The 23,503-nt window shown below is 43.1% G+C and overlaps 1 protein-coding gene across 2 annotated transcripts in view; it reads left to right on the forward strand.

The window, feature by feature from the left end:
- The window catches only part of SCN4A (sodium voltage-gated channel alpha subunit 4), a 140,942-nt gene that overhangs the window by 92,171 nt on the left and 25,268 nt on the right, over positions 1 to 23,503 (forward strand). For both annotated transcript variants that reach the window (XM_040331479.1, XM_040331478.1), the window contains exons 14-17: positions 2,324 to 2,497; positions 8,873 to 9,229; positions 16,811 to 17,257; positions 23,002 to 23,125. In XM_040331479.1, the coding sequence (XP_040187413.1) occupies positions 2,324 to 2,497; positions 8,873 to 9,229; positions 16,811 to 17,257; positions 23,002 to 23,125 (1,102 nt within the window). The remainder of the gene's footprint in view (positions 1 to 2,323; positions 2,498 to 8,872; positions 9,230 to 16,810; positions 17,258 to 23,001; positions 23,126 to 23,503) is intronic.

Here is a 23,503-nt window from a genome sequence, read left to right on the forward strand (position 1 = left end):
AAACCTACACGGTTTAGGAGATATTTGCAAAAGACATGCACCGATGTCTACGGTGCATGTGCCGTAGACAGCGGCGCGCAGGTGCACTGATCATACCGTTTCTAACGGCGATCAAGCCTTTAGTGGCGGCGCGCATGAGATGGAGTGATGTCATCGCGGCACCGGCCGGTCTCAGCGCCGGAGCCACGATAACCGGAAGTCACTCCGGGAGAGGTGGTGGCGACGGAGGAGGCGCACGAGGACGGCTGCGAGGGCTTCGATCGCAGGTAAGTACTTCATAATGTCCTTGGCTTGCAGGGTGTATTTTTTTTTTTTACGGAGGCTTTACTTCCTCTTTAAGGACCGGGCCTATTTTTCAGACTGTGGGCCAGATCCACAAATGAATTACGCCGGCGTATCTATGGATACGCCGTGTAATTTTTAGAATTTTTAAAACTTCTCCATGGTGTGGAGTGTTGTGCTCACCCTTGGACTATAGGAGAGTCAGGATGCCCACTAACACACAGCTCCTTTCTCTATCTGCAACGTAGAGAGCGTCCTGACTCTCCTGTAGTCCAAGGGAGGGGCGAGCACGACGCTCCACATCAGGGAGAAAGCCTCGCATTACTGTGTGTAGTTACAGACAGAAGAACAGGAAGTGAGGATTTCTCAGAAGAAATAAGGACATTTAAAAGCAAAATGGAAGGAAGAGGTAAGTGAAGGAGGACTGCACTAAGGTAAAGGAAGCTATTTAGGAAAAAAAAAATCCTTTACAACCCCTTTAAGTTGTAACAAGCATGGCTTTCTTATTTTGTTTCATTTTGCACCATTGTATTTTTATCTGTAAATGGTGCTGTAGGCAATTTACATCCTTGGTGCTATAGTGGAGAGAAATAGATATGTGCATTCCCGTTCGTACAAATGTTATTTTCGTACGAAAATGTTCATTTTCGTACCCGCAGAATAATGTGTACATACGAAAAAATTAAAGCACCAAAATACGAAAACAACGGGATTACGAATGAGCCACATAACGAACAACCGCAAATACGAACGAACGATCCGACGAAAATACGACAAAACGAAAACGGCAAAAGAACGAATATGACATCTATAACAAAAGACTTGCATTCTGTATTTTGTTTGAATCCTTGTTCTGTTCGTATTTTGATTTTCAGTCGTATGTTCATATGACATCTAACAAAAGATTTTCATTCTGTATTTTGTTTGAATCCTTTTTCTGTATGTATGTTCATATGACATCTTATAACAAAAGATTTGTATTCTGTATTCTGAATTCCTTTTTTCTGTTCGTAATTTAGTTTCAAAATACAGAATGCAAATCTTTTGTTATAAGATGTCATTTTCTTTTTTTTTTTAATGGGCAGTGAGTGTAGTTAGTTAGTGAAGCAGCTTCTCTTTTGTGCCGAGTACAGTAGTACAGTAAAGCCAAATAAACTTTTCTGTGGATTTTCATCTGAAGGGAGATCAGTTAGCCAGACTTTTGAACCTGGAACCCAAAAATGGTTTTCTGATGGAGTTTAAAAACGAACGAACGTTCGGTAAAACAATCGTTTTTATGTTTGTTGTTAAAAAAGTCTGACCAAGTGTATGGGGCTTAACAATAGTTAATATGGATGAGCCGCGTGTTGAAAGTGCAGCGAATCCCGCAATATATTTACGAAAGTACAAAATGACAAAAATTCACGAAAATTATTGTCTAACAAGTAATGAACATGAATTAAACAGAATAACGAACCATCCCGCATGTACGAAAATAAAACGGTAACCAAAATACGAAAAGATCGGAATACGAAAAAATCACGTCGTACGAAAAACGAACGGGAACGAACAGGAAAACGGGCGTCTTACGAAAAACGAACGGGAACGAACCTACGGAACGATACGAAACAGAACAAAAAAAAACGAAAACAATTTCTGTGCACATGTCTAGAGAGAAATATAGGTGTAACAGGATGACCCGTGACACCCAGAGACTTTGTGAGGATGGGGGATACTCCTGTGTCAGCGTCACTGATAACTCTTGGGTCTGAGTCCACCCTGTGCCCTTTGGGCATGGGGTGGCAAGTGAATCATAATTCATGTATTACATGAGATGGGACATCACTGATAGTTCGTATTGCAGGATCTTGAGAGATTGCAAGTTGTTGGTTAATTGTGACCCAACCAGTCAATAGTGACTCATCTCTCTGGATAGCCTAGTGACATGTTAAATAAGGCTGGCTCTTGAAAGGCCTTTAATTCTGTATTAACACTAGAAATAATAATAATAATAATATAAATATCAATGTATTCATTGACCTCTTTTCTTGCTTTAAAACAGGTTTTCACTGGTATATTTGCAGCTGAAATGGTTTTTAAGATCATTGCTCTGGATCCATATGACTACTTTCAAGTGGGATGGAATATATTTGACAGCATTATAGTAACACTGAGTCTGGTGGAGCTGGGCCTGGCCAATGTTGAAGGTCTGTCAGTCCTGCGGTCCTTTCGTCTGGTAGGTGTTGGGCTACAATTGCGTGCATTGCTGGGGATGCACAACACTGTTCTGTCTAATCTGTTAGTGTCAATTAATCAACAATGGAAATTAGGGGCGGACTGACAACTCATGGGACCCTCGGGCAATAGGAGATTATGGGGCCCCTGGGCAATAGGAGATTATGGGGCCCCTGGGCAATAGGAGATTATGGGGCCCCCTGGCAATAGGAGATTATGGGGCCCCCGGGCTATAGGAGATTATGGGGCCCCCGGGCTATAGGAGATTATGGGGCCCCCGGGCAATAGGAGATTAAAAAAAATTGGGCCTTTAACCCTCCTGGCGGTATCCCCGAGCGTGACTCGGGGTTGATTTTTTCTACCAAAATCGGTAACCCCGAGTCACGCTCGGGGTAGACATGCAGAGCGTGCGCTGGCTTACCTTCTCCTGGAATCCAGCGATGTCAACACGCTGTGTGAGCGAGCGGGACCTCGCTCGATTCACACAGCGTCCTCCTGTGCCGCCGATCTCCGTTCCCTGCGACGTTACAACGCACGGGAGCGGAGATCGGCGCCAAATTCAAAAAAGTAAACAAACACTATACATACAGTATACTGTATTCTTATAGATTACAGTACTGTATGTAAAAAAAAACACACACCCCTTGTCCCTAGTGGTCTGCCCAGTGTCCTACATGTACTTTTATATAATAAAAACCTTTCTTTCTGCCTGAAAACTGGAGATTGTCCATAGCAACCAAAAGTGTCTTTTTATGTCAAAAATGGTTTTAGATCAGCTAGAAAACAGCGATAATAAATTATAATCACTTGCAGAATTGTGTGATAGCGATTTGCGGGGAAATTCGTCATAAAAAAATAAAAATAATGACAGCAACAATTCTGCAACTGAGTAAATTTCAGTGATTTTGAGTTGATTACATTATTGAATATTTTTTATTTTAATTATATTATTACTTGCTATAATTATTTATAATTATTTATTATATTATAATTAAAAATTTTGTTTTTAAAAAAATGTCATACCCGGGATGCCTATTAGATTCTTGTTTGGTCAGATTTAAGTGAGTTATTCCGAAGAATTACAGGCCTACAGTATAAAACGCCAAATTTCCTTGCAAATAATTGTACCGCTTTCAGCATGTTTTTTCAGAAAGAATCATACCGCCAGGGAGGTTAATAAAGACCTCCGGACCCCTAAAAAAAAAGGGGGTTGCCATCCGGGCCCCTGGGGACCTCTGGGCCCTTTACAGGTGTACTGCCTGTACCCCCCTGATGGCGGCCCTGCCAGGAATAACTGAGAGTAGGAGGAGCCATATAAATAGAAAAGCCCAGGAAGAAGCAGGGCATTTGGGGAGAGTGCCATCTGGAGAGCTGCTGGGAACAGGCTATATCACTTGAGAGCTCTCCTGACAAGGGACTAGGTTAGAGTAAGAAATTAAAGTCAAACACAAATCTGCTCTCGGGGTGAAGTTATCTAAATATAGTGCCTAATGTGAATCTTCTGCTAGCTCAGTTGGGGTCCTTGAAGACGTTGGCACATCTACGATTTGAGTAGTTACAGCACTGCAGCGAGTGTAAGTGGATGGTAACATATAATAGTGGTGCTTGGACACTGCATTAATTGTTATGGAGATGCAAAACCCACTTTCATTTGGACTGCGTTGCAATGGAAAGGATCCGTTTCCCGTGGGTGTACAGAAGGTGATGATTAGTGATCAGTGTCAAGTAAGGTCTTGTACATAAGAACACTGCTTTAAAAGGAAGTAAATTGAGTAACTAGGTGGATCCAAGCTACGTTATGATAGGTTTTGCAACTATTTTTTGAAAGGTCCGACGTACTTTTTTGAAAGACGGACACCCCCCCCCCCCCAGGAGAAGCAGCGTATTGAGCTGGCCTCTGGAATCAGGTGTAGCCAAGACCCTGCAAGTAGCATTTCCTCAAACACAATGGTGCAGAGGGAAAATGAGTGCTATTTTGTATTGTGCCATTCAAGTTATTACACTCTTTCAGAGTTTTGAGGCACCCCGACCATGTCCATCTAAAATAATCTGGGCCATATTCCCGTAGTTTTTGGGCGGGCGTCGCGTAAGCCATTTACACTCCGCCGTCCCAACCTACAGGAGTAAGTGCTGTATTCCCCAAACACTTGCTCCGTAGTTTGGGGCGGCGTGGTGTAAATGGGCCGGCGTATGGCCGCGTAAATCCAAGGGGGCGGCTTGTATTTAAATTAAGCGCGCCCCCGATTCTAACGAACTGCGCATGCGCCGGGCTTAGAATAGCCCAGTGCGCATGCTCCAGTTCTCGGTGTAAAACGTCAATGACGCCGACGTGTGCGTCACTGACGTAAAGTCGTATTCGCGGACGACTTAGTAAAACGACGTACCCGACAGGAAAACACGACGCGGACCCGACGCCATACTTAACATGGCCTACGTGGGACTGGCGTAAGGTTACCCCTCATATAGCAGGGGTAACCTTACGCCTACGCAAACGGCGTTAGCGACGGTTACGCGACGCGATTTTGTACGTGAATCGGCGTATCAGGCTCATTTGCATAAACAAATGAGACCTGAACGTAAACGCCACCTAGCGGCCGGCGGAGCAATTACATTTAGGATCTGACAGTGTAAGTGTCTTACACTAGTCGGATTCCTAGCCTAAATCCGGCGTATATTGTTTTGTGAATACAAAACAATGATACGCCGGCGGGAATTTCGAATTACGCCGGTGTATCAGGTGTAACTTGTTTAAGAATATGGCCCTCTGTCATTAACATAGAGGTAAATTGAGATTCCTTAAGGGATGATATGCATTTTCTGTGAAACAACACTACCAGGCTGCTATTTTAAACTTAGTTTAATGACTCTTCTCAATTTGACACTGAAGTTTTAGCTTGCAGGCTGTCTGCCGGCTAACAGACTGTATATAAATTTGAGGCCCCTGCCTGTTCCCGTGAGACTGATTTACGTTCCTCACAGAGCTGATAACATTTCATCTGACTCCAGAAAGGACTAGGCATAATAAGGCATAATAATCTGCGCTGCTTTGATGAAGTAATACTAATGAAAAGTTAATGTGCACAAATGATCGAGTGACTTGGTATTATATAGCATGCTAAAGTATAAGTCAGGGGTCTTCAAACTACGGCCCTCCAGTTGTTCAGGAACTACAATTCCCATCATGCCTAGTCATGTCTGTGAATGTCAGAGTTGTACAATGCCTCATGGGATTTGTAGTTCTGCAACAGCTGGAGGGCCGTAGTTTGAGGATCCCTGGTGTAAGTCCACCAATTCAGATTTGGTCACATGCCAGTGAGTTGCACTACAATCTGGAGTTTGGAAATTTGGTGGTTAAATTTCACTATTGGAGCCCTGAGTATTGTAAGATTGTGATTCAGCCTTTTAAAGTTTTTGGTTTGAGAAGAATTATCAAAGACTACACAAACAACCCTAGCACAAGGACTTTAGGGGTACCAATTTGGTAAAATATCAAAAAAGTTTTATTGTACAAAAATTGAAATATATGGACATGCCATACAAGTGTATAAGTATACCACATTAAAACAAAAAGTTAATGATGCTCCCAGTGTTTTCATCATCAACCCCACTGTAGTTAGGGGGTGAGAAGCTCGCTGTAGCGTAGGTGCATTTCACGGGACAAAGCCCGCTTCTTCAGGAAGATATATTGCAGCCGAGCTCTAAAATGGAAAATGTATACATCAATGTCTACCTTGGTTTCATAGATATATGTATTGGCTCAGTAGAGTATTTGGTGTGACTCTGTTAATGCTTCTGTTTATGAACTCTTAAGTTAAGTGGTAATACTCTACTGATCCCATACATATATCTATAGTGCAGCCATCACAAATGTTGGGCCCCTTACAGGTGTAATGCAAAAAATAAATCAATACATTTTTTTTTTTTTTTTTTAAGTAAAAAAAATAATAATGAGAGGGGGGCCAGCCGGGCCTGTAAGGGGGCCCTGGGGACCATCGGACCCCTTACAGGTGTAATGTAAAAAAAATAAAAAAACAGGAGGGGGGGCCAGCCGGGCCCCTTACAGTTGTAATGCCTGTACCCCCCTGATGGCTGCCCTGTATATCTATGAAACTAAGGTTGGAATTGATGTATACATTTTCCATTTTAGAGCTTGGCTGCAATAAATCTTCCTGAAGAAGCGGGCTATGTCTTGTGAAACGCACCTGCATCAAAGCTGCAGCGAGCTATTCATCCCCTAACTACAGTGGGGTTGATGAGGAAAACACTAAGGCCGCGTACACATGACCGTTTACCTCGACAGAATCCATCAAGAAACTTGGTGGCAGAGCTTTTTTGCAGAGGAAAACGGTCATGTATATGTTTTTCATCGAGAAAACTGTCGAGGAACTCGACGAGAAAAAAAGAGAACAAGTTCTCTTTTTCCTCGTCTGGAGTCTCAATTTCCTCGTCGTGTTCCTCGTCGGGCTGGTTTTCGGAACTCATCGAGGAAAACGATGTTTCGTTTACGATGAGTTCCTCGGTCGTGTGTACGAGGCCTAAGAGCATCATAACTTTCTTTTTTAATGTGGCATACTTATATACTTGTAGGTCATGTCCATATATTTAATATTTTGTACAATGAAACTTTTTTGATATTTTACCCAATTGATACTGATAAAGTCCTTAACTTAGTGTGCTAGGGTTGTTTGTGTAGTTTATTTCCAAGATGAGGTACTGGACAATTCTTGACCATCATTAGAGGGGCCTCTACTGAAGCCCCTCCTCCCATTTTCTCCTCTCTGCCAAAAAGGGGAATACTTTAAACGTACCGTCAGAATCGTAAATGGCCGGTTTCGTAGCCTTTTTAGCAGCATTATTATTATTAGGAGTCTTTATTTCGAAATTCTTTCGCCATTTTTAAATTCAGATCATCTTGCTCTGGACATGGGTGCTTTGTTGTCTCCCCCCCCCCCCGCGCTTTGAATTAATTTCATGTAATAGTCATTTAAAGTTAAACTCCAGTCTGCAGACCAGTTATAGTAGATGCAGTTGTACCTGCAAAAAGATCATCCAGTCCTAATGTATACACAGCTGTACTAGACCTTGTATTTAGGTTTTGTGCTGCCCTAGGTCTGACTAAACTCGTGCACCCCCTAATTTAAATATGACCCTTCCTGTCAAGGCCACACCCCTTTCTGTTTAAGACCCACCCTTTTCAAGTGGAGACACTAGTTCTTAGTGCCTGAGGTGGCAATGGATTCCCTTATTTGCATAGATTTCCTCTCACTTCCTGTTTTGGCTATGGGGCAGGAGGTTCTACTTTAAGTACACATTTCTGATAATTTTATGAAGAGGACTAAGAAGATATAACCATGCCAATGGTACAGCAGAAAAAATATAGCACAGTGAGGAAGGTTTGTGGTCCAGGCTGATAGGACAGTCAAAATTAGAAGCAACTTGCGTTACACTAACAGTGTAGCACAAGCCGGCGGGGACTCTTTCTGTGCTGCCCTAGGCCTGGGCCTTGTTGGCCTAGACCAGGATAAAGCGTTGACTAGACCTGCGTTTTATTTGCTGCATGTATGCAGTACAGTGTGGTCACCTCCCTGCATCCAGCCTGTGATTGAACAAAGAAGGAGCAGCATATTGATTGATAAGCTCAGTGACTGTGCATGTTTGTTGTCAGTATATTTGTATGCAGCACACCTGACCAGTCCCTTATATATTGCATGGCACTACAAGAGTCAAATGCTTGTACTGACACAATTTGCATTTAAAAATAATATTTTTTTAGCATGTAAGTCTTTTTTTTTTTTCAACAGAAAGCATGTCAATCTTTACTGCGGATACCATCGATAATACAAATACATCACAGCTTGTTGGTTGATAAAAAAAAGCACAATATAGCAGTTCTCCAGACAGTGATGTTGAAGCGTCATAAATAACGATTTTTAATGAATGCATACATAAACGGCATTAATTACTGTTGTTTTATACTTGCTGAGTTCAGCATTAAATTTAAAATAGCTGCACATATTTTCACAGCTCTGCTTCAATTATTTTCACTCATTAACGGCCAGAATTATCTAATTGACCTTGCCAGAATTTCCTCTAGAGCTTTCTGTTCTAATAGATAAGCGTTCTAGGGTTGGAGTTATTCATGTGTGGCGTCCTAATATCAGTTCCAGTGTCCTCTCTAATCTAGCTAACCAGAATGCCCTAGATATCCTAAAAATTATGTAATGAGGTAAAAAGAGTGTAAAACAGGAGCTGGTCTTCCTAAGTCATTATAGTTGCTACATTGGTGGCCTACAGTTTGGGTGAAAAATGTTGGCTTCCAGTTAGGTGCACATGCTTGTCAATTTTCATTTAATTCTTCTGTTCTCTTTCTTTCCAGCTCAGGGTCTTCAAGCTTGCCAAGTCTTGGCCTACGCTGAACGCGCTTATCAAAATTATTGGTAATTCGGTAGGCGCTCTTGGGAATCTCACGCTGGTCCTGGCCATTATTGTCTTTATCTTTGCGGTGGTGGGAATGCAGCTTTTCGGAAAGTCCTATAAGGAGTGCGTTTGTAAGATCAATTCAGATTGTGTTCTTCCCCGATGGCACATGCACGACTTCTTCCACTCTTTCCTCATTGTCTTCCGAATCCTATGTGGAGAGTGGATTGAAACGATGTGGGACTGTATGGAGGTGGCGGGGCAAGCTATGTGCCTGATCGTGTTCATGATGGTCATGGTGGTGGGAAATTTAGTGGTACGTTTTTGCTTCATTTTTTTTGTTTGTTTGTTTTATGCCTAAATTATTTCAGCTGTATTTTCATCTGTAATGCTAAATTAGTGTGATCGTGATTTTTTTTACTTTAATGCCGACCTTCCATCTCAGGGGCAGGGTCCTTTTATTTTATCTGCACTATTGCCCTAAAATGCTGAATTAAATGCAAAATTAAACCCGTGGAAGGGAATGTTGGATAATATACAATAATTGCCTTTCCCTGGCATCCTCCAGAAGCATCTAGGTTAGAGTGAGAGCATCCACCTTCCAGATAGAGCAGTGGTTCTCAACCTGGGGGTCGAATTACTATTTGCCAGGGGTCACCGAATCCTGTGCTGTTCCAGAAGCCTGCACCGCTCCCAGCCTTTTTGCGGCCGCCCATCAGGGCTGTCCCTGGCGCCCACAGCTGCTCACTCAGCCTCTTCACAGCTGCCCATTCAGGTCACGGCATTGCTGGAGGGCAGAGACTAGAGGTCAGCTGACTGGTGAGGAATGTAAAGTGGGAGGGGCTGGGGGAGACCCTATCTCCTGATTTCAGCATAGGTGTCACTGCTAAGAGACACCACAGGGCTGGAGACACAGTAAAGCCGGAGACACAGTGAGTAACACTACCTGTAGTTAAAGTTGCCATTGAAAGTCCTTGATCAAAAGCACCTAAGTTGGCTGATCAGAACTCTCCCCCCCCCCCAGCACTGCCACTGATCCCCTTCCCACCAACCAAGGAGTAAGAGAAGGAGTAAAAGGAGAATACATGGAAGGGAAGGGAGAGGAACAGAGGGGGAGGAACAAATAAAAAGGGAAAGAATAAGAGAACAAGAAAGAAGGCTAGAGAGATGGATGGGGGGGGGGGGGAACAAACAAGAATCTAGGATAGAGAGAGATAAAAGGGGGGGGAAAAAGAGAACAAAGACTGGTACATCCTAATATGTACCATAAGGGGTTACTGTACGAGTGGAAGGGACTCGGGGAGTGCTAAAATGTGCGTGGGTTAGGGGCGCAAACTAATTGTGTTGCCTTAGGTGCTGAGAACCCACGCTACAATTTTTTTTTAACTGTTAGGGGTCCCCACAACTTGGGAAATTTTATCAAGGGGTCACGGCACTAGAAAGGCTGAGAACCACTGAGATAGAGAATGTTGAATAGCCCAAATCTTGCACAAAGACAATCTTGCACTGTGCTGCAGTATCTTCTCCTGAGGTTTGAGCTACTCAGGATTCCCAGGAAACTTGTTAGCAGGATGTCCTCACCCCCTGCACTACAGAAACTGGGGAAAGGTGCATATAGTATCTAAATATCCCCCCATCCTTCGTTTTTTTTATGCGTGGGGTAGGTGGACCAATGAATAAGCATACCTAGCTTGAAGTGCAAGTTCCCCTTTATTGAACGCCAATCAATTAGTTAAATACACAGCTGAAATGCATGCATGGTTACATCACCTGATAGTAAACTTGTAATTCTGTACAGCTAGACTTGTGATTTGAAAAACACTACTGCACTGCAAACCCAAGGAAATTAGATACTGTATTTATTGGCGTATAACACTCAGGCCTCGTACACACGAGCGAACATGTCCGCTGAAACTGGTCCGGCGGACCAGTTTCCGCGGACATGTTCGGTCGTGTGTAGGGCCGACCGGACAATTTTCTGGCCGACCGGACAGGTTTCCAGCGGACAAATGTTTCTTAGCATGCCAAGAAACATGTCCGCTGGAACCATGTCCGCCGGACATGTCCGATGGTCAGTATGACTCATCAGACATGTCCACTGGCCCGAGAACCCGCGCATGACGTCGAAGTGATTCGACGCATGCGTGGAAGCATTGAACTTCCAGGTTCGCGCACGTCGCCGCGTCATCGTCGCCGCCACGTCACTGCGTCGTCTGTCCGCGGGAAATTTGGTCTGATGTTGTGTACAGCCATCAGACCAAATGATCCAAGCGGACATGTCCGATGAAAACGGTCCGCGGGCCGTTTTTATCGGACAGGTCCGCTCGTCTGTACGAGGCCTCACTTTTTTACCCTGAAAATAGAGGGTAAACTGTGCCTGCGTGTTATAGGCAGGGGGCTGTTGAACGCTTTTTTACTGAAACTTCCCTCTTAAAGTTAGGGTGCGTGTTATATGCCTGTGCATGTTATACGCCAATAAATACGGGTACTTATTTTCTGTTTAAACAATTCCGCTCTATGTGTAACGTCTCCTCCTGCGTCTCATTTACTGGGCTAGGAATGAAGATCCAGGAAGCAGTAAAGCTGAACCAAGACATTATAGTGTGATCACACTGGCTTTGTAGTGTGACAGAACTGTATAAATCGCAAGATAATTAACAAAATTACAAGTACTTTGACAGGTCATAAACATATTAAGTATTTCAAGCAAATTTTTTTTTGTCCCTGAAGCTCTATAAGTAGTCAAATTATACTCTACTTAATCCTGTTAAACATTTTAGGCTAAGTTTAAATTTCAAATGACACACATCAAAAGGTCAGGATGGAAAATTTAGCAGTGGGATGACCTTTAAATTAGCACCATTGCTTCAATTATCTTGCTTGTGATATTGTAACACATGTATGGGTCTTTTGGTTTCGTTATAAGGGCAGCTGTACAAAGTCTATGTATTTTTCAGCCTGATGTGATGCTGTAGCAAGGGTGGGGCTATCCTAGGTGGTGATGACAAACATTTACCACTGTTATCCCGCGTACAGACGATCGGAAATTCCGACAACAAAACCGTGGATTTTTTTCCGACGGGTGTTGGCTCAAACTTGTCTTGCATACACAGGGTCGCACAAATGTTGCCGGAAATTCTGAAAGCCAAGAAGGCGGTGACATACAAGACGTACGACGGCACTATTATAGGGAAGTTCAATACCAGTCGTGTTAGAAGTTTGGTGAGAGACGATTTGCGCTTTTCAGCCTTGTGCCTTCAGTCCGTAACAGCATAACGGACTCTAGTTTTACCAGACCGAGCGCTTCCGTCCTGTACTTGTTTCAGAGCATGCGTGGAATTTTGTGCCCGGAATTGTCCACACGCGATCGGAATTTACGAGAACGGATTTTGTTATCTGAAAATTTTAAAACAAGCTTTTACATTTTTGTTATCGGAAAGTGTGATGGAGCCTACACACGGTCAGAATTGCCAACGAAAAGCTCCCATCGAGCATTTGTTGTCGGAAATTCCGACCGTGTGTACGCGGCATTAGATGCACTTGTTGTTGCAAAGAGAGATTATTGAGCTTATTGGAAAAGGATGAGCATAAGCAGATGTCTCACCACCCATCACCTGCCTGGTTGTACCCATCTATGCTGTGAACAGCGTCTCCCCGCAGGGATGTAGTCCCAAGGGAGGGGGTGAGCACGCTGACTAACCCCCAGCCAGAACGGCTCAGATGATAGGGGCAAGCTTACTGAGGAGGAACAGGAAGTGAGAAATTCAGACAAAGAAAAAAAAACATTTAGAAGGGAAATCGAAGGAAAAGGTAAGTGAACCAACAATGCACTAGCTTAAAGGAACCTTTACAACCCCTTTACTCAGATAACAAGTACCAAAATCTCTCCTGGCTTCCTTGACCTTCTGATAAAATCTGTCATTGTGAAACAACTATAAAGTCGTTTTCTATGAACCTGCTAGCTTCTAAATCCCTGGTGCCCAACCTGAATTCTGGAGACCACATATGGCTTTGGCATTTACTGTGCAACCCTTAGGGCCTCCTGTAGACAGTAGTCTGATAACCTAGGTTCATACATTGGACAGTGAAGGAATAATGCATTAGAATGGTTTCTATTAGGTAAATGCATTTGTTTATTTCTTTCACAGCATCTTGTTTTTTTGTGCTGTCTATTCCCTCTCTCTTAATTCCTGTTTTCTTTTATAATCTCTCTGAGAAATATATCTAATGTGATACAAGCCTATCACATCGGGAGACAACATGTGGGAGACGTTAATTGTAAGGGGGCTTTAAGAGAAGTGACCTTTAGCAGACTTATATAATGTGACCCTAGTCTGTCTCCTGAATCATGTCTACAGTTTGACTGTCTTCTTCTGCATGTCCCCAGTGTTGTGGAAATTTAAAGATGTATTTATTATGTATTGTCATAGTGTCACCCATGGTTGGTTCTCCCTCAGCCCGCTCTAGAAAGCTGACTGGGGCAGACAGACTTGTGGAGATACACTTCCTGATTTGGAGAAGGGTGTTTGTGGAGGGGGGTGTCGGCCGGCGAAAGGGCCCCTGTGTGATGCACAGATATTCGCCTTCTCGGTGCGTCCGCTCTGCAAACGCATTCAATTTAGCTGGTGTGCGCTTCTGTCATCTCTCAGTACCTGATCAACACTGTTTTGTGATGTGCGCCTACACCTGCAGATAAGCTCCTCATCAGGAACTGTATCCTATTGTTATTGATTATTTCTGTATTGTTATTGATTATTGCTGTATTGTTATTGATTATTGCTGTATTGTTTATTGCTGTATTATCTTGTTATTACTGTATGGAATCCCTGTTGGAGGGGTTTCCATATACATCTGCTGGGTGGAGCCGACACCCTGTGAGCTCACTTCCTATGGAGGTGGTCACATGTTGTGACCTCACTTCCTATTGAGTCTTTTGGCTGTTTTGTAAAGCCACACCTTTTGTTACTGATGATTGACCCTATAAATAAACGAACGAGCAGCTTGAGGTCAGAAGGGATGATGACGGAGAGCTGAATGGAATGAGAACATGCTGGTGTGAGGTCTCTTGCTTGTATGAATGGCAGAGAATGATGGTGAGTGAATCTATTTAGCTTAAATATGCATTATTTCATTAAGCTGGATTCTGTGCTTAATAGCACAGGGCAAAATGGCGGTGTGCTCTGCGTACAGCCCAGCTTTTTGCCACCACACCAGTGTCCAATAACTGCTCTAGCATATGAGGTAAGGAAAGGTTCTGAACAGCCGCAGTCCGGAAATTAACCTTTATTGTAAAAATTCTAAAATACAAGCCACAGCAGAAGATGGGACAAATGAACTGACGCGTTTCACACTTAACAGAGCCCAACTGTACAAGGTCTAGTTATGTTGACAGGTCTCTTTGTTCAGCAGTAGGAAGGGTCACTTCTAACTCTGGCATTGGGACAGCTCACAGCTGGGCACCGGCCTAAGACATGAGACATTCTGAGAATCACTTTAGTTATAACAGGACTTAAGCAATTTAAGTAGCAAGGTAATCCAGCCTATTTGAAAAATAGAAAGTGTGCGGATGTGAAGTATAATAGAAATATCATACTTGCAGTGAGACAAGATATACATTTAAGAATTCTATTTAAATCTCAAGCCACAGTAAAGCATGTCTGGAGTATTATTGGATGCGTCTGAGATTTGCTTATGGCTTCTTGTATATTCTGTGTCAGCAACGCCAGCCTGAGCGTCACAATCTATTTTACATTTTATTTTACGACCAATCTTGGTACAGACATGAAGTATGTTCGATACAGATTCGAATGTATAGCACATTGAAAAATTGTTTAGCCCCCTGGATTTGAAATTCACCTCGGTTATTATTCCTGTTGTATTTGTGTTTCCCTGCCATGTCGCCATGAGTTTCCTGCTAAAAACAAACAGGAAATAGTATGTAGGGTCATTAAACTATGAGCTCTTTTGGGAAACGGGGACTGCTTTGAATTGATCTCTGTGGTTTGAAAAGTGGTACAAAGCATGTTCTATTCTAAAAATATTGGGCAAGATTCAGGTAGAAGTGCGGCGGCGTAACGTATCGTAGATACGTTACACCGCCGCAAGTTTTCATCGCAAGTGCCTGATTCACAGAGCACTTGCAATGAAAACCTATGCCGGCGGCCTCCAGCGTAAGCCCGCGTAATTCAAAGGGGCGTGTGCCATTTAAATTAGGCGCGCTCCCGCGCCGGACCTACTGCGCATGCTCCCTTTTGAATTACCCGCTGTGCTTTGCGCGAAGTGACGTAATTTTTTCGAACGGCGACGTGCGTAGCGTAATTCCGTATTCCCGGACGGCTTACGCAAACGACGTGGATTTTTACATTTCGACGCGGGAACGACGGCCATACTTTATACAGCACAAACGTGTGCTGTGTAAAGTTAAGGCACCCAAAACGACGACTAAGTTTGCGACGGTAAACTAGACTAGCAGCGACGTAGCGAACGCGAAAAACCATTGTGGATCGCCGTAACTCCTAATTTGCATACCCGACGCTGGTTTACGACGCGAACTCCCCCCAGCGGCGGCCGCGGTACTGCATCCTAAGATCCGACAGTGTAAAACAATTACACCTGTCGGATCTTAGGGAGATCTATGTGTAACTGATTCTATGAATCAGTCGCATAGATAGAAACAGAGATACGACGGAGTATCTGAGATACTCCGTCGTATCTCCTTTGTGAATCTGGGCCAGAGGGAATAAATATGAGAATCCTAAGCATCTCTGATCATTAGGTGAGAACTCATTGAATGAATGATTGAATCAATCTGTGAATTGTACGTGTACCTGTACAACTGGGTTCACACTAGCTGGAGCCGCGGCTCACAGCAGGGGTCGGGTGCGTCCTTGTTCTCCGTTTCAGGTGCAAATCAGGTCAGAATTTTTGACTGAATTTGGACCTGAATCAGACCAGAAGACACACACCCGTTTCCAGTGCAGTCCGTGGCCACCCCGGCGGTGTGTGAACCCGCTCCATTGATATCCGGTCACACTCTCCGGTAATGCAAATCGGATGCGGGGAAACCCAGCCTCAAACAGAAGTGACGCTGATGTTAGAGACACAGAGAGCGAGTATATTTTGGTTAGAATAGTGAATCAGTAACTGCATAAACTAGAATACTTGAGCAGAAGCACGGGCTAGATTTATCATAAAAAAATTTAATTTGACGGGTAATGGGAAAGGATGGGGATGTAGAAATCAATGCCACAGAAGTGTCTTAGAGGACCGTATATACAGGAGAGGAGTGTAGATGGTATGACAGCAGGCAGTATGTTCAGTTGAGGAGTGCAGGGGGCGTAACAGGAAACAGTATATACAGGAGAGGAGTGTGGCAGGTATGACAGAGGGGGGTACAGAGGGTATTACAGGGGGCGATATGTGTAGGAGGAGTGCAGAGGGAATGAGAGCAGACAGTATGTGCAGGAGTGTAGTACGAAAGGTATGATAGCGGGCAGTAGGTACCGAAGAGGACTGTGAATTGTATGATGGGAGGTAATATGTGCAGGAGAGGAGTGTGAAGGGTATGACGGAGGGCAATTCATGCAGGAGGGGAATGCACAGTGTATGGCAGCAGGCAATATATGCAGAAGAGCGCAGAGAGTATTAGGGTGTGAGGGTGATGGAATATGTGCAGGAGAAGAGTGTGAATGGGGAACTAAAGACCTGTATCCAGTTGTGTTTTTAGTATAAGATATGAGATGAAATAAACATTTGATTGTATTGTACAGAATCTTTGCTTCCCACGTGTCTAGTCTATTACTCACCATACGGTGCTGGTTTTATTAGATGTTTACACTATATAACCATACTACCAATAACAGCATATGATAATGCCGGCATAATATACTCTTTATAGGTGCTTAACCTCTTCTTGGCCTTGTTGCTGAGCTCCTTCAGTGCCGACAATCTGACTGCTTCCGATGAGGATGGGGAAATGAATAACCTACAGATTGCCATTGGGAGAATCACCAGAGGTATAGACTTTGTGAAGAAAACTGCTCTTTCCATACTGCCCTTTAAGAAGAAAAAGGATGAGCCGGAGGATGAAGACGCCAACAAGGAAAACATTGCTTTAAATCATGTTGAGACAAATGAAGAGCCCAAGTCAGAAAGTCCAGTTGTTGATGGTTTCATGAAAAAACCACGCTCCATCATGACTGAACTCGACCACATTAATTTGATTAATAACCCACATTACAGGATAGAGGTGCCCATCGCTTCTGAAGAGTCTGACTTTGATATTCCTGACACAGATGAGGTCAGCACTCAGTCAGAGATGGAGGAGGGGATCATACAATCAAAGGTACAACACCTTACTTTTTTTTTTAACTGTTCTTTTATGTAACCTCAATCCTCCACCCATTCTTTCCACTGAGTGGAGAAACAAACAAAAGGCCAGGCGAAAAAATAGATGACCAATAGATGAAAGGGTAATACCAAACTCAGGAGACCAAGTGAGAGGGAACAAAATAAAAAAAACAACTAGGGGAGCGCTGCTGTTCCAAAGGATGATGCAGTCAATGATGGTTAAGTCCATATAATTCAGGTAAACTTTATTGGCAAAGAAACAAATAGTGTGTATTGCTGCCAAAAAACACATATATCCGAAGCAAGATAAAATTCAACAGATCAAATAAAATGAAATGCCTTATGTACACAAATACTCACCATAGCAATAGTAGACACTGGGGAGCCAAGAGGAATGTATGGATGACCGTCCCACCACCAGTGCTGCCTGGGGGATGAGGCGGGCACACCAGGTGTGTGCAGGTGCCTGATGGAACTCTATCACGCCGTAAGTGCTAAAAAATCACATGTCTTCATCAATTTAGGCCAATGTGTATTCTGATACATGTTTTTGGTAAAAAAAAATCCCAATAAGCGTATACTGATTGGTTTGCGCAAAAGTTATATAGGTAGATTCACAAAGAGTTAGGCCGGCTTATCAGTAGATAAGCCGACCTAACTCTGAATCTACGCCGGCGTTTGTTTAAGTGTATTCTCAAACGGAGATACACTTAAACAAAGCTAAGATAGGCCGGCTTGCGCCGTTCTATCTTAGCTTGCAATGTTTCTGTTGTCCGCTAGATGGCGCTTCCATTGCGGCCAGCGTAGATTATGTAAATGAGGGGATACGCCGATTCACGAACGTACGCCAGGCCTACACCGTCGCATTACGTCGTTTCCGTAAGGGATAGGCCGCCTAAAGTTATTCCACCTATGAGGTGGAATAACAATGTTAAGTATGGCCGCCGTTCCCGCCACGAGGTTCAAATTTTTTACGTCGTTTGCGCATGTCGTCTGCGAATCGGGATTTACGTTGTTTACGTACATGTCGAAATCAATAGGCCTGTACGCCCTATTTAGCCGCAATGCGCACTGGGAAATGTAGTCGCCCGGCGCATGCGCAGTGTCAAAAAACTGCAAAAAACGTGAGGTCAAGCCTCATTTCCATACAACACGCCCCCCTCCAAGTCATTTGAATTAGGCGCCCTTACGCCCGCTCGTTTTAGGCTACACCGCCGTAGATTAGCAGGTAAGTGGTTTGTGAATCACTACTAGCCTAACTAATTTACGGCGGTGTAGCCTAAAAAGGCTAGGCTAGGCCGCCCTAAAGTTAGGCCAATCTACGTGAATCTACCTAATATCGTCTACAAACTATGGGATAGATTTATGGAAATGTTATTTATTTATTTTCACTAGTAATGATGGTTTCAGCAACTTATAGCGGGACTACAATATTGCGGTGGACAAATCGGACACCTAACTGACACTTTTTTGGGGACCAGTGATCAGTAGTAAAAATATGCACTGTCACTGTACTAATGGCACTGGCAGGGAAGGGGGTTAACATCAGGTGTGATCAAAGTATTAACTGGGTGCCTAGCTGGTGATTCAGTGTAGTGGGGGAGGTGCTTTTACTAGTGGAAGTCATGAATCAGTGTTTCTGAATTACAGGAACACAGGATCCATGCCTTCTATACGGACAGAAAGGCAATCTGTCTTGTTTGGCAGTAGACATGTGCAATTCGTTTAGTTCCGAATACGTTTTTCGACAAAATTCGACAAATTTGTTAATTCAGAAATATTTGAATTAACTAAAGCCTGTTTAACAAATTTTTCGGAAATTTGAAAATCCAAAAATTCGGAAAATAAGAAATCCGAAAATCTGAAAATAAGAACGAAAATTCAAAAATCTGAAATAATAAATAATAATAACTATTACTAACTATTACATTATAGGTATTGGAATAGCCTTTTAGATTTGGCTGTTAGTGAATGTAATGAATACAAATTTATCCAAAGTTACGAATTATCCAAAATAACAAATGCCACATCTAAACGAATGGAACATAACGAATTATTAATAATAAATACTAATAAAAACGTTTTATTATTATTTATTATTAACTACTTGCCGACCGCCCACCGTCGTTATACGTCCTCACTTTAGAGATGAATATCTCGGTAACGGCAGCAGCTGCTGCCACAATCGAGATATTCATCTCTTCTGTGGGCGGCCGTGTTAACGATAATGGCGGTCTCCGCTGCGAATTCGCCGCGAGATCGCCGTTATCGGTGGCGGGAGAGGGCCCCCCCCCCTCCCGCCGCTGTCCCGCGCCCTCCGCCGCTTACCGTAGCCGTCGGTAGCGGCGGAGGAGATCGCGACCATCCGGCAGCTGAGCGGGGACGAGACTGAAGGAAAAATCTCCTTCGCCCGTCCCCATAGCTCCGCTGGGCGGAAGTGACGTCAAAACGTCAGTCCCGCCCAGCGTCTTAAAGAAACATTTTTTTTTTTGTCATTTGAAAAAATGACATTTCCAAATTTTTTTTTTTTTTTTGCATTTAAGCCCAAATATGAGATCTGAGGTCTTTTTGACCCCAGATCTCATATTTAAGAGGACCTGTCATGCTTTTTTCTATTACAAGGGATGTTTACATTCCTTGTAATAGGAATAAAAGTGATCATTTTTTTTTTTTTTTTTTCAGTGTTAAAAATTCTAAAATAAATAAAAATAAATGCGAAAAGCAAAAAAAAAATTTTTTAAAGCGCCCCGTCCCGACGAGCTCGCGCGTAGAAGCGAACGTATACGCGAGTAGCGCCGACATATGAAAACGGTATTCAAACCACACAAGTGAGGTATCGCGGCGATCGTTAGAGCGAGTGCATTAATTTTAGCCTTAGGCCTACCCTGTAACTCAAAAAATGCAACCTGTAGAATGTTTTAAACGTCGCCTATCAAGATTTTTAAGGGTAAAAGTTTGACGCCATGCCACGAGCGGGCGCAATTTTTAAGCGTGACATGTTGGGAATCTTTTTACTCGGCGTAACATTATCTTTCACAATATATAAAAAAATTGGGCCAAATTTATTGTTGTCTTATTTTTTCATTTAAAAAAGTGATTTTTTTCCAAAAAAAGTGCGCTTGTAAGACCGCTGCGCAAATACGGTGTGACAAAAAGTATTGCAATGACTTCCATTTTATTCTCTAGGGTGTTAGAAAAAAATATATATAATGTTTGGGGGTTTTAAGTAATTTTCTAGCAAAAAAAAATGGTTTTGTATCGTAAACACAAGTGGTTAATAATTTGTTATGTTCCATTCGTAACTTTGGATAAATTTGTATTCATTACGTTCACCAACAGACAAATTTGAAAGGAAATTTCAATACCTATAATTTAATAGTTTGTTATTTTTAATTGAAAGAAGAACAGGAAAAAGCGCCTCTAAGTCATCTGGTTTAATTAAAATGATTAGTATAGATATCCAACACTTACATTAAAACTTTCAGAAACAAGGGTGTAAGTGTAGATATTTGGAGTGGAGCCAGGTCGTGCTTCAATCCTGGTGAAGAAGGCTCAGATCAGCTGGCTGGGAGAGCCGGATCAGGTGGCTGTGTAGGAGCAGGGCACGGCGCTCATTCTGAAGGGTAGTGACGTCAGCGGGACGGTGGCTGACACAGGTCAAGATAGTACACAACGCGTTTCAGAGCCAGCACAAGTCTATAAGAAAAAAATAAACAATAAAACGAAGACGAATTATTATTTTTTTTAGCAGTGCACATGTCGAATAGGCAGACTGCTGTCTTGTTTGTGTATAGAAAAATCAGCGGGTGCCTGCAGACATCAGGATTTTAAACAGCAGAAGCGAGCTACCCCCGCCGTGCTCAATAACCGAAAGGGCAGGATCACGTGTCTATACGTGATCCTGCGGCAGTGTGGCCGCCCTGTAGCTTTCCACAAGATTTTGGCGTGTGCATGGGTGTCCATTAGCTAGAAGAGCATTTGTGTTGGACATAAAGGCCTGGCTTGCAGTCAGCATTCCAATTGCTTGTGCGTCTATAGACACACACAGCGCAGCTCAGCCCTAGACTCCCCCCCCCCCCCAGTTTCCACTGAATTTAGGGTTGAAAATGTTTTTATTGTAATTTTAACAGATATCACATTGACAACATGAGTTACATTCCATAGACAGTCACAAATAACCATATATGGTGAGTCAGCCCAGTGGCTATCGCCCATAACTAGACTCCCCTTATTGTACAACACAATACTAAAAGTGACGACTGTCGCTCAGTCTCGATAACAGTTTTGGCCAAGGGGCCATGTTGTTCGTCAAGAAGGAAAATTCTCAAGAAGAAAAATTCTTTCCACTGGATTTAAATGGATCCAGCTGCTATCAATCTGCCCTGTGGGTCCAGGAAGAAAGAACACAGTGCTGCTGCAGATGGGTACAGCCCTGGATCGATACAGGACTCAGGTAAGTACATGGCGGTAGTGGGAACAAACAGCTAGTTACAGGTTTTCTACCTTAATGCAGTAAAGTAAAAAAAAAAACTTGTGACTTTAGAAGCACAGAAGATGTTCATTATAATAATAAAAAAATTAAAAAAGAATGTTCCCCAGGTTCTAGACAGCATAAGGCACATATGGGTTGATTTACTAAAAGGCAGAGGGCCAGATTCTCAAAGAGTTATGCCGGCGTATCAGCAGAATATGCAAATGAGTCGTTACGCCGATTCACGAACGTACGCTTGCCCGTCGCAGTAAATTTACGCCGTTTCCGTAAGAGATACGCGGCGTAAAGATAAACATGCCCCCTAGGTGGCGTATCCAATGTTAAGTATGGCCGTCGTTCCCGCGTCGAAATTTGAAAATTTTACGTTGTTTGCGTAACTCGTCCGTGAATGGGGCTGGACGCCATTTACCTTCACTTCGAAACCAATGACGTCCTTGCGACGTCATTTAGCGCAATGCACATCGGGAAATTTTAGAGGCGGCGCATGCGCAGTATGTTCGGCGCGGGAACGCGCCTAATTTAAATGATCCACGCCCCCTACCCGGATCATTTGAATTAGCTGGGCTTGCGCTGGGGGATTTATGCTATGCAGCCGCCGCAACTTTACAGGCAAGTGCTTTGTGAATCGAGCACTTGCCCGTAAAACTTGCGGCGGCGTAACGTAAATGTCATACGTTACGCCGCCGCAGATTTGCCCAATTCTACGTGAATTTGGCCCAAATAGACTGTGCACTTTCCAAAGTGCAGTTGCTCCAGAGCGTAGTAAATGAGCAAAAGATCTGCTGACTTCCATCATACATTCATGTGGAAGCAAAAATGCATTTATTTTTCCTGGCATGTGATTGGGTATTCTTTGCAAAGTGAAGCTTTACCTCAATTACTAAGCTTTGGAGCAACTGCACAGTCTATTTACCTTTATTAACTCAACCCCATAGTCTCCGACTTCCAATCATTTTCATTTCATATGTGTATGGATTGTCCTCTAGTTGCTTTACACAATATTGTCCTGAAAGTATTTTTGGGTGTTAGTATGACTTTGCTATGGAAGGAAAAAATTGCAATGGCTGGTTCTGTTTTCTCTAAGTTTGCATGCCTTGGATTCTGGGTAATTTTTAACCCCACCCATATTGTAAAAAATATAAAATCAATTTAGAGTTCATTGGGTGAAAACAACTCGTTTTTTTTTTTAAAATATCAAAATACTTAATGACCACTTATATTGTTTATTATCCTATATTTTGCTATAGCGGAGGTTTGATGATGGTTCATCAATGTGCAGCACAGTAGATTATAAACCTCCTGAGCCTGATGAAGAGCAAGAGGCCCTTGAACATAAAGAAGAGGAGGGACCAGAGGACTGCTTTACAGAACGTATGTGAAAAGTCAATATATTATCAGATGTGCTGAAATACATGATGTCTATACCAGATTGTCACTGTACCCCCCCCCCCCCCCCAGTATAAAATGGTAAATATTGTATTTTCTAGAGAATGTGTGTCCTGCTCTCACAGCCTTCTGGGATATCTACAATAAATATCTCCCAGGAGGACTCAGGAGAAGGACACAGAGCAGGCTGGGCAGATATTGTGCACTTCATCATGGGTTAGCTGCCTGAACCTGGATGAGGGGGCCAAGATAGCAGCACAAAAGTTGGGCAGTCACACCTGAGCAGCAGGTCAACGCTGGATCCAGTGGGCAGGCGAGTATATGGACGGAGGACTAAGCTGCAAAACTGGTCGTGTGTGTTTT

This window comes from Rana temporaria, chromosome 12 (assembly GCF_905171775.1).
Source record: "Rana temporaria chromosome 12, aRanTem1.1, whole genome shotgun sequence".
Classification (NCBI taxonomy): domain Eukaryota; kingdom Metazoa; phylum Chordata; class Amphibia; order Anura; family Ranidae; genus Rana; species Rana temporaria.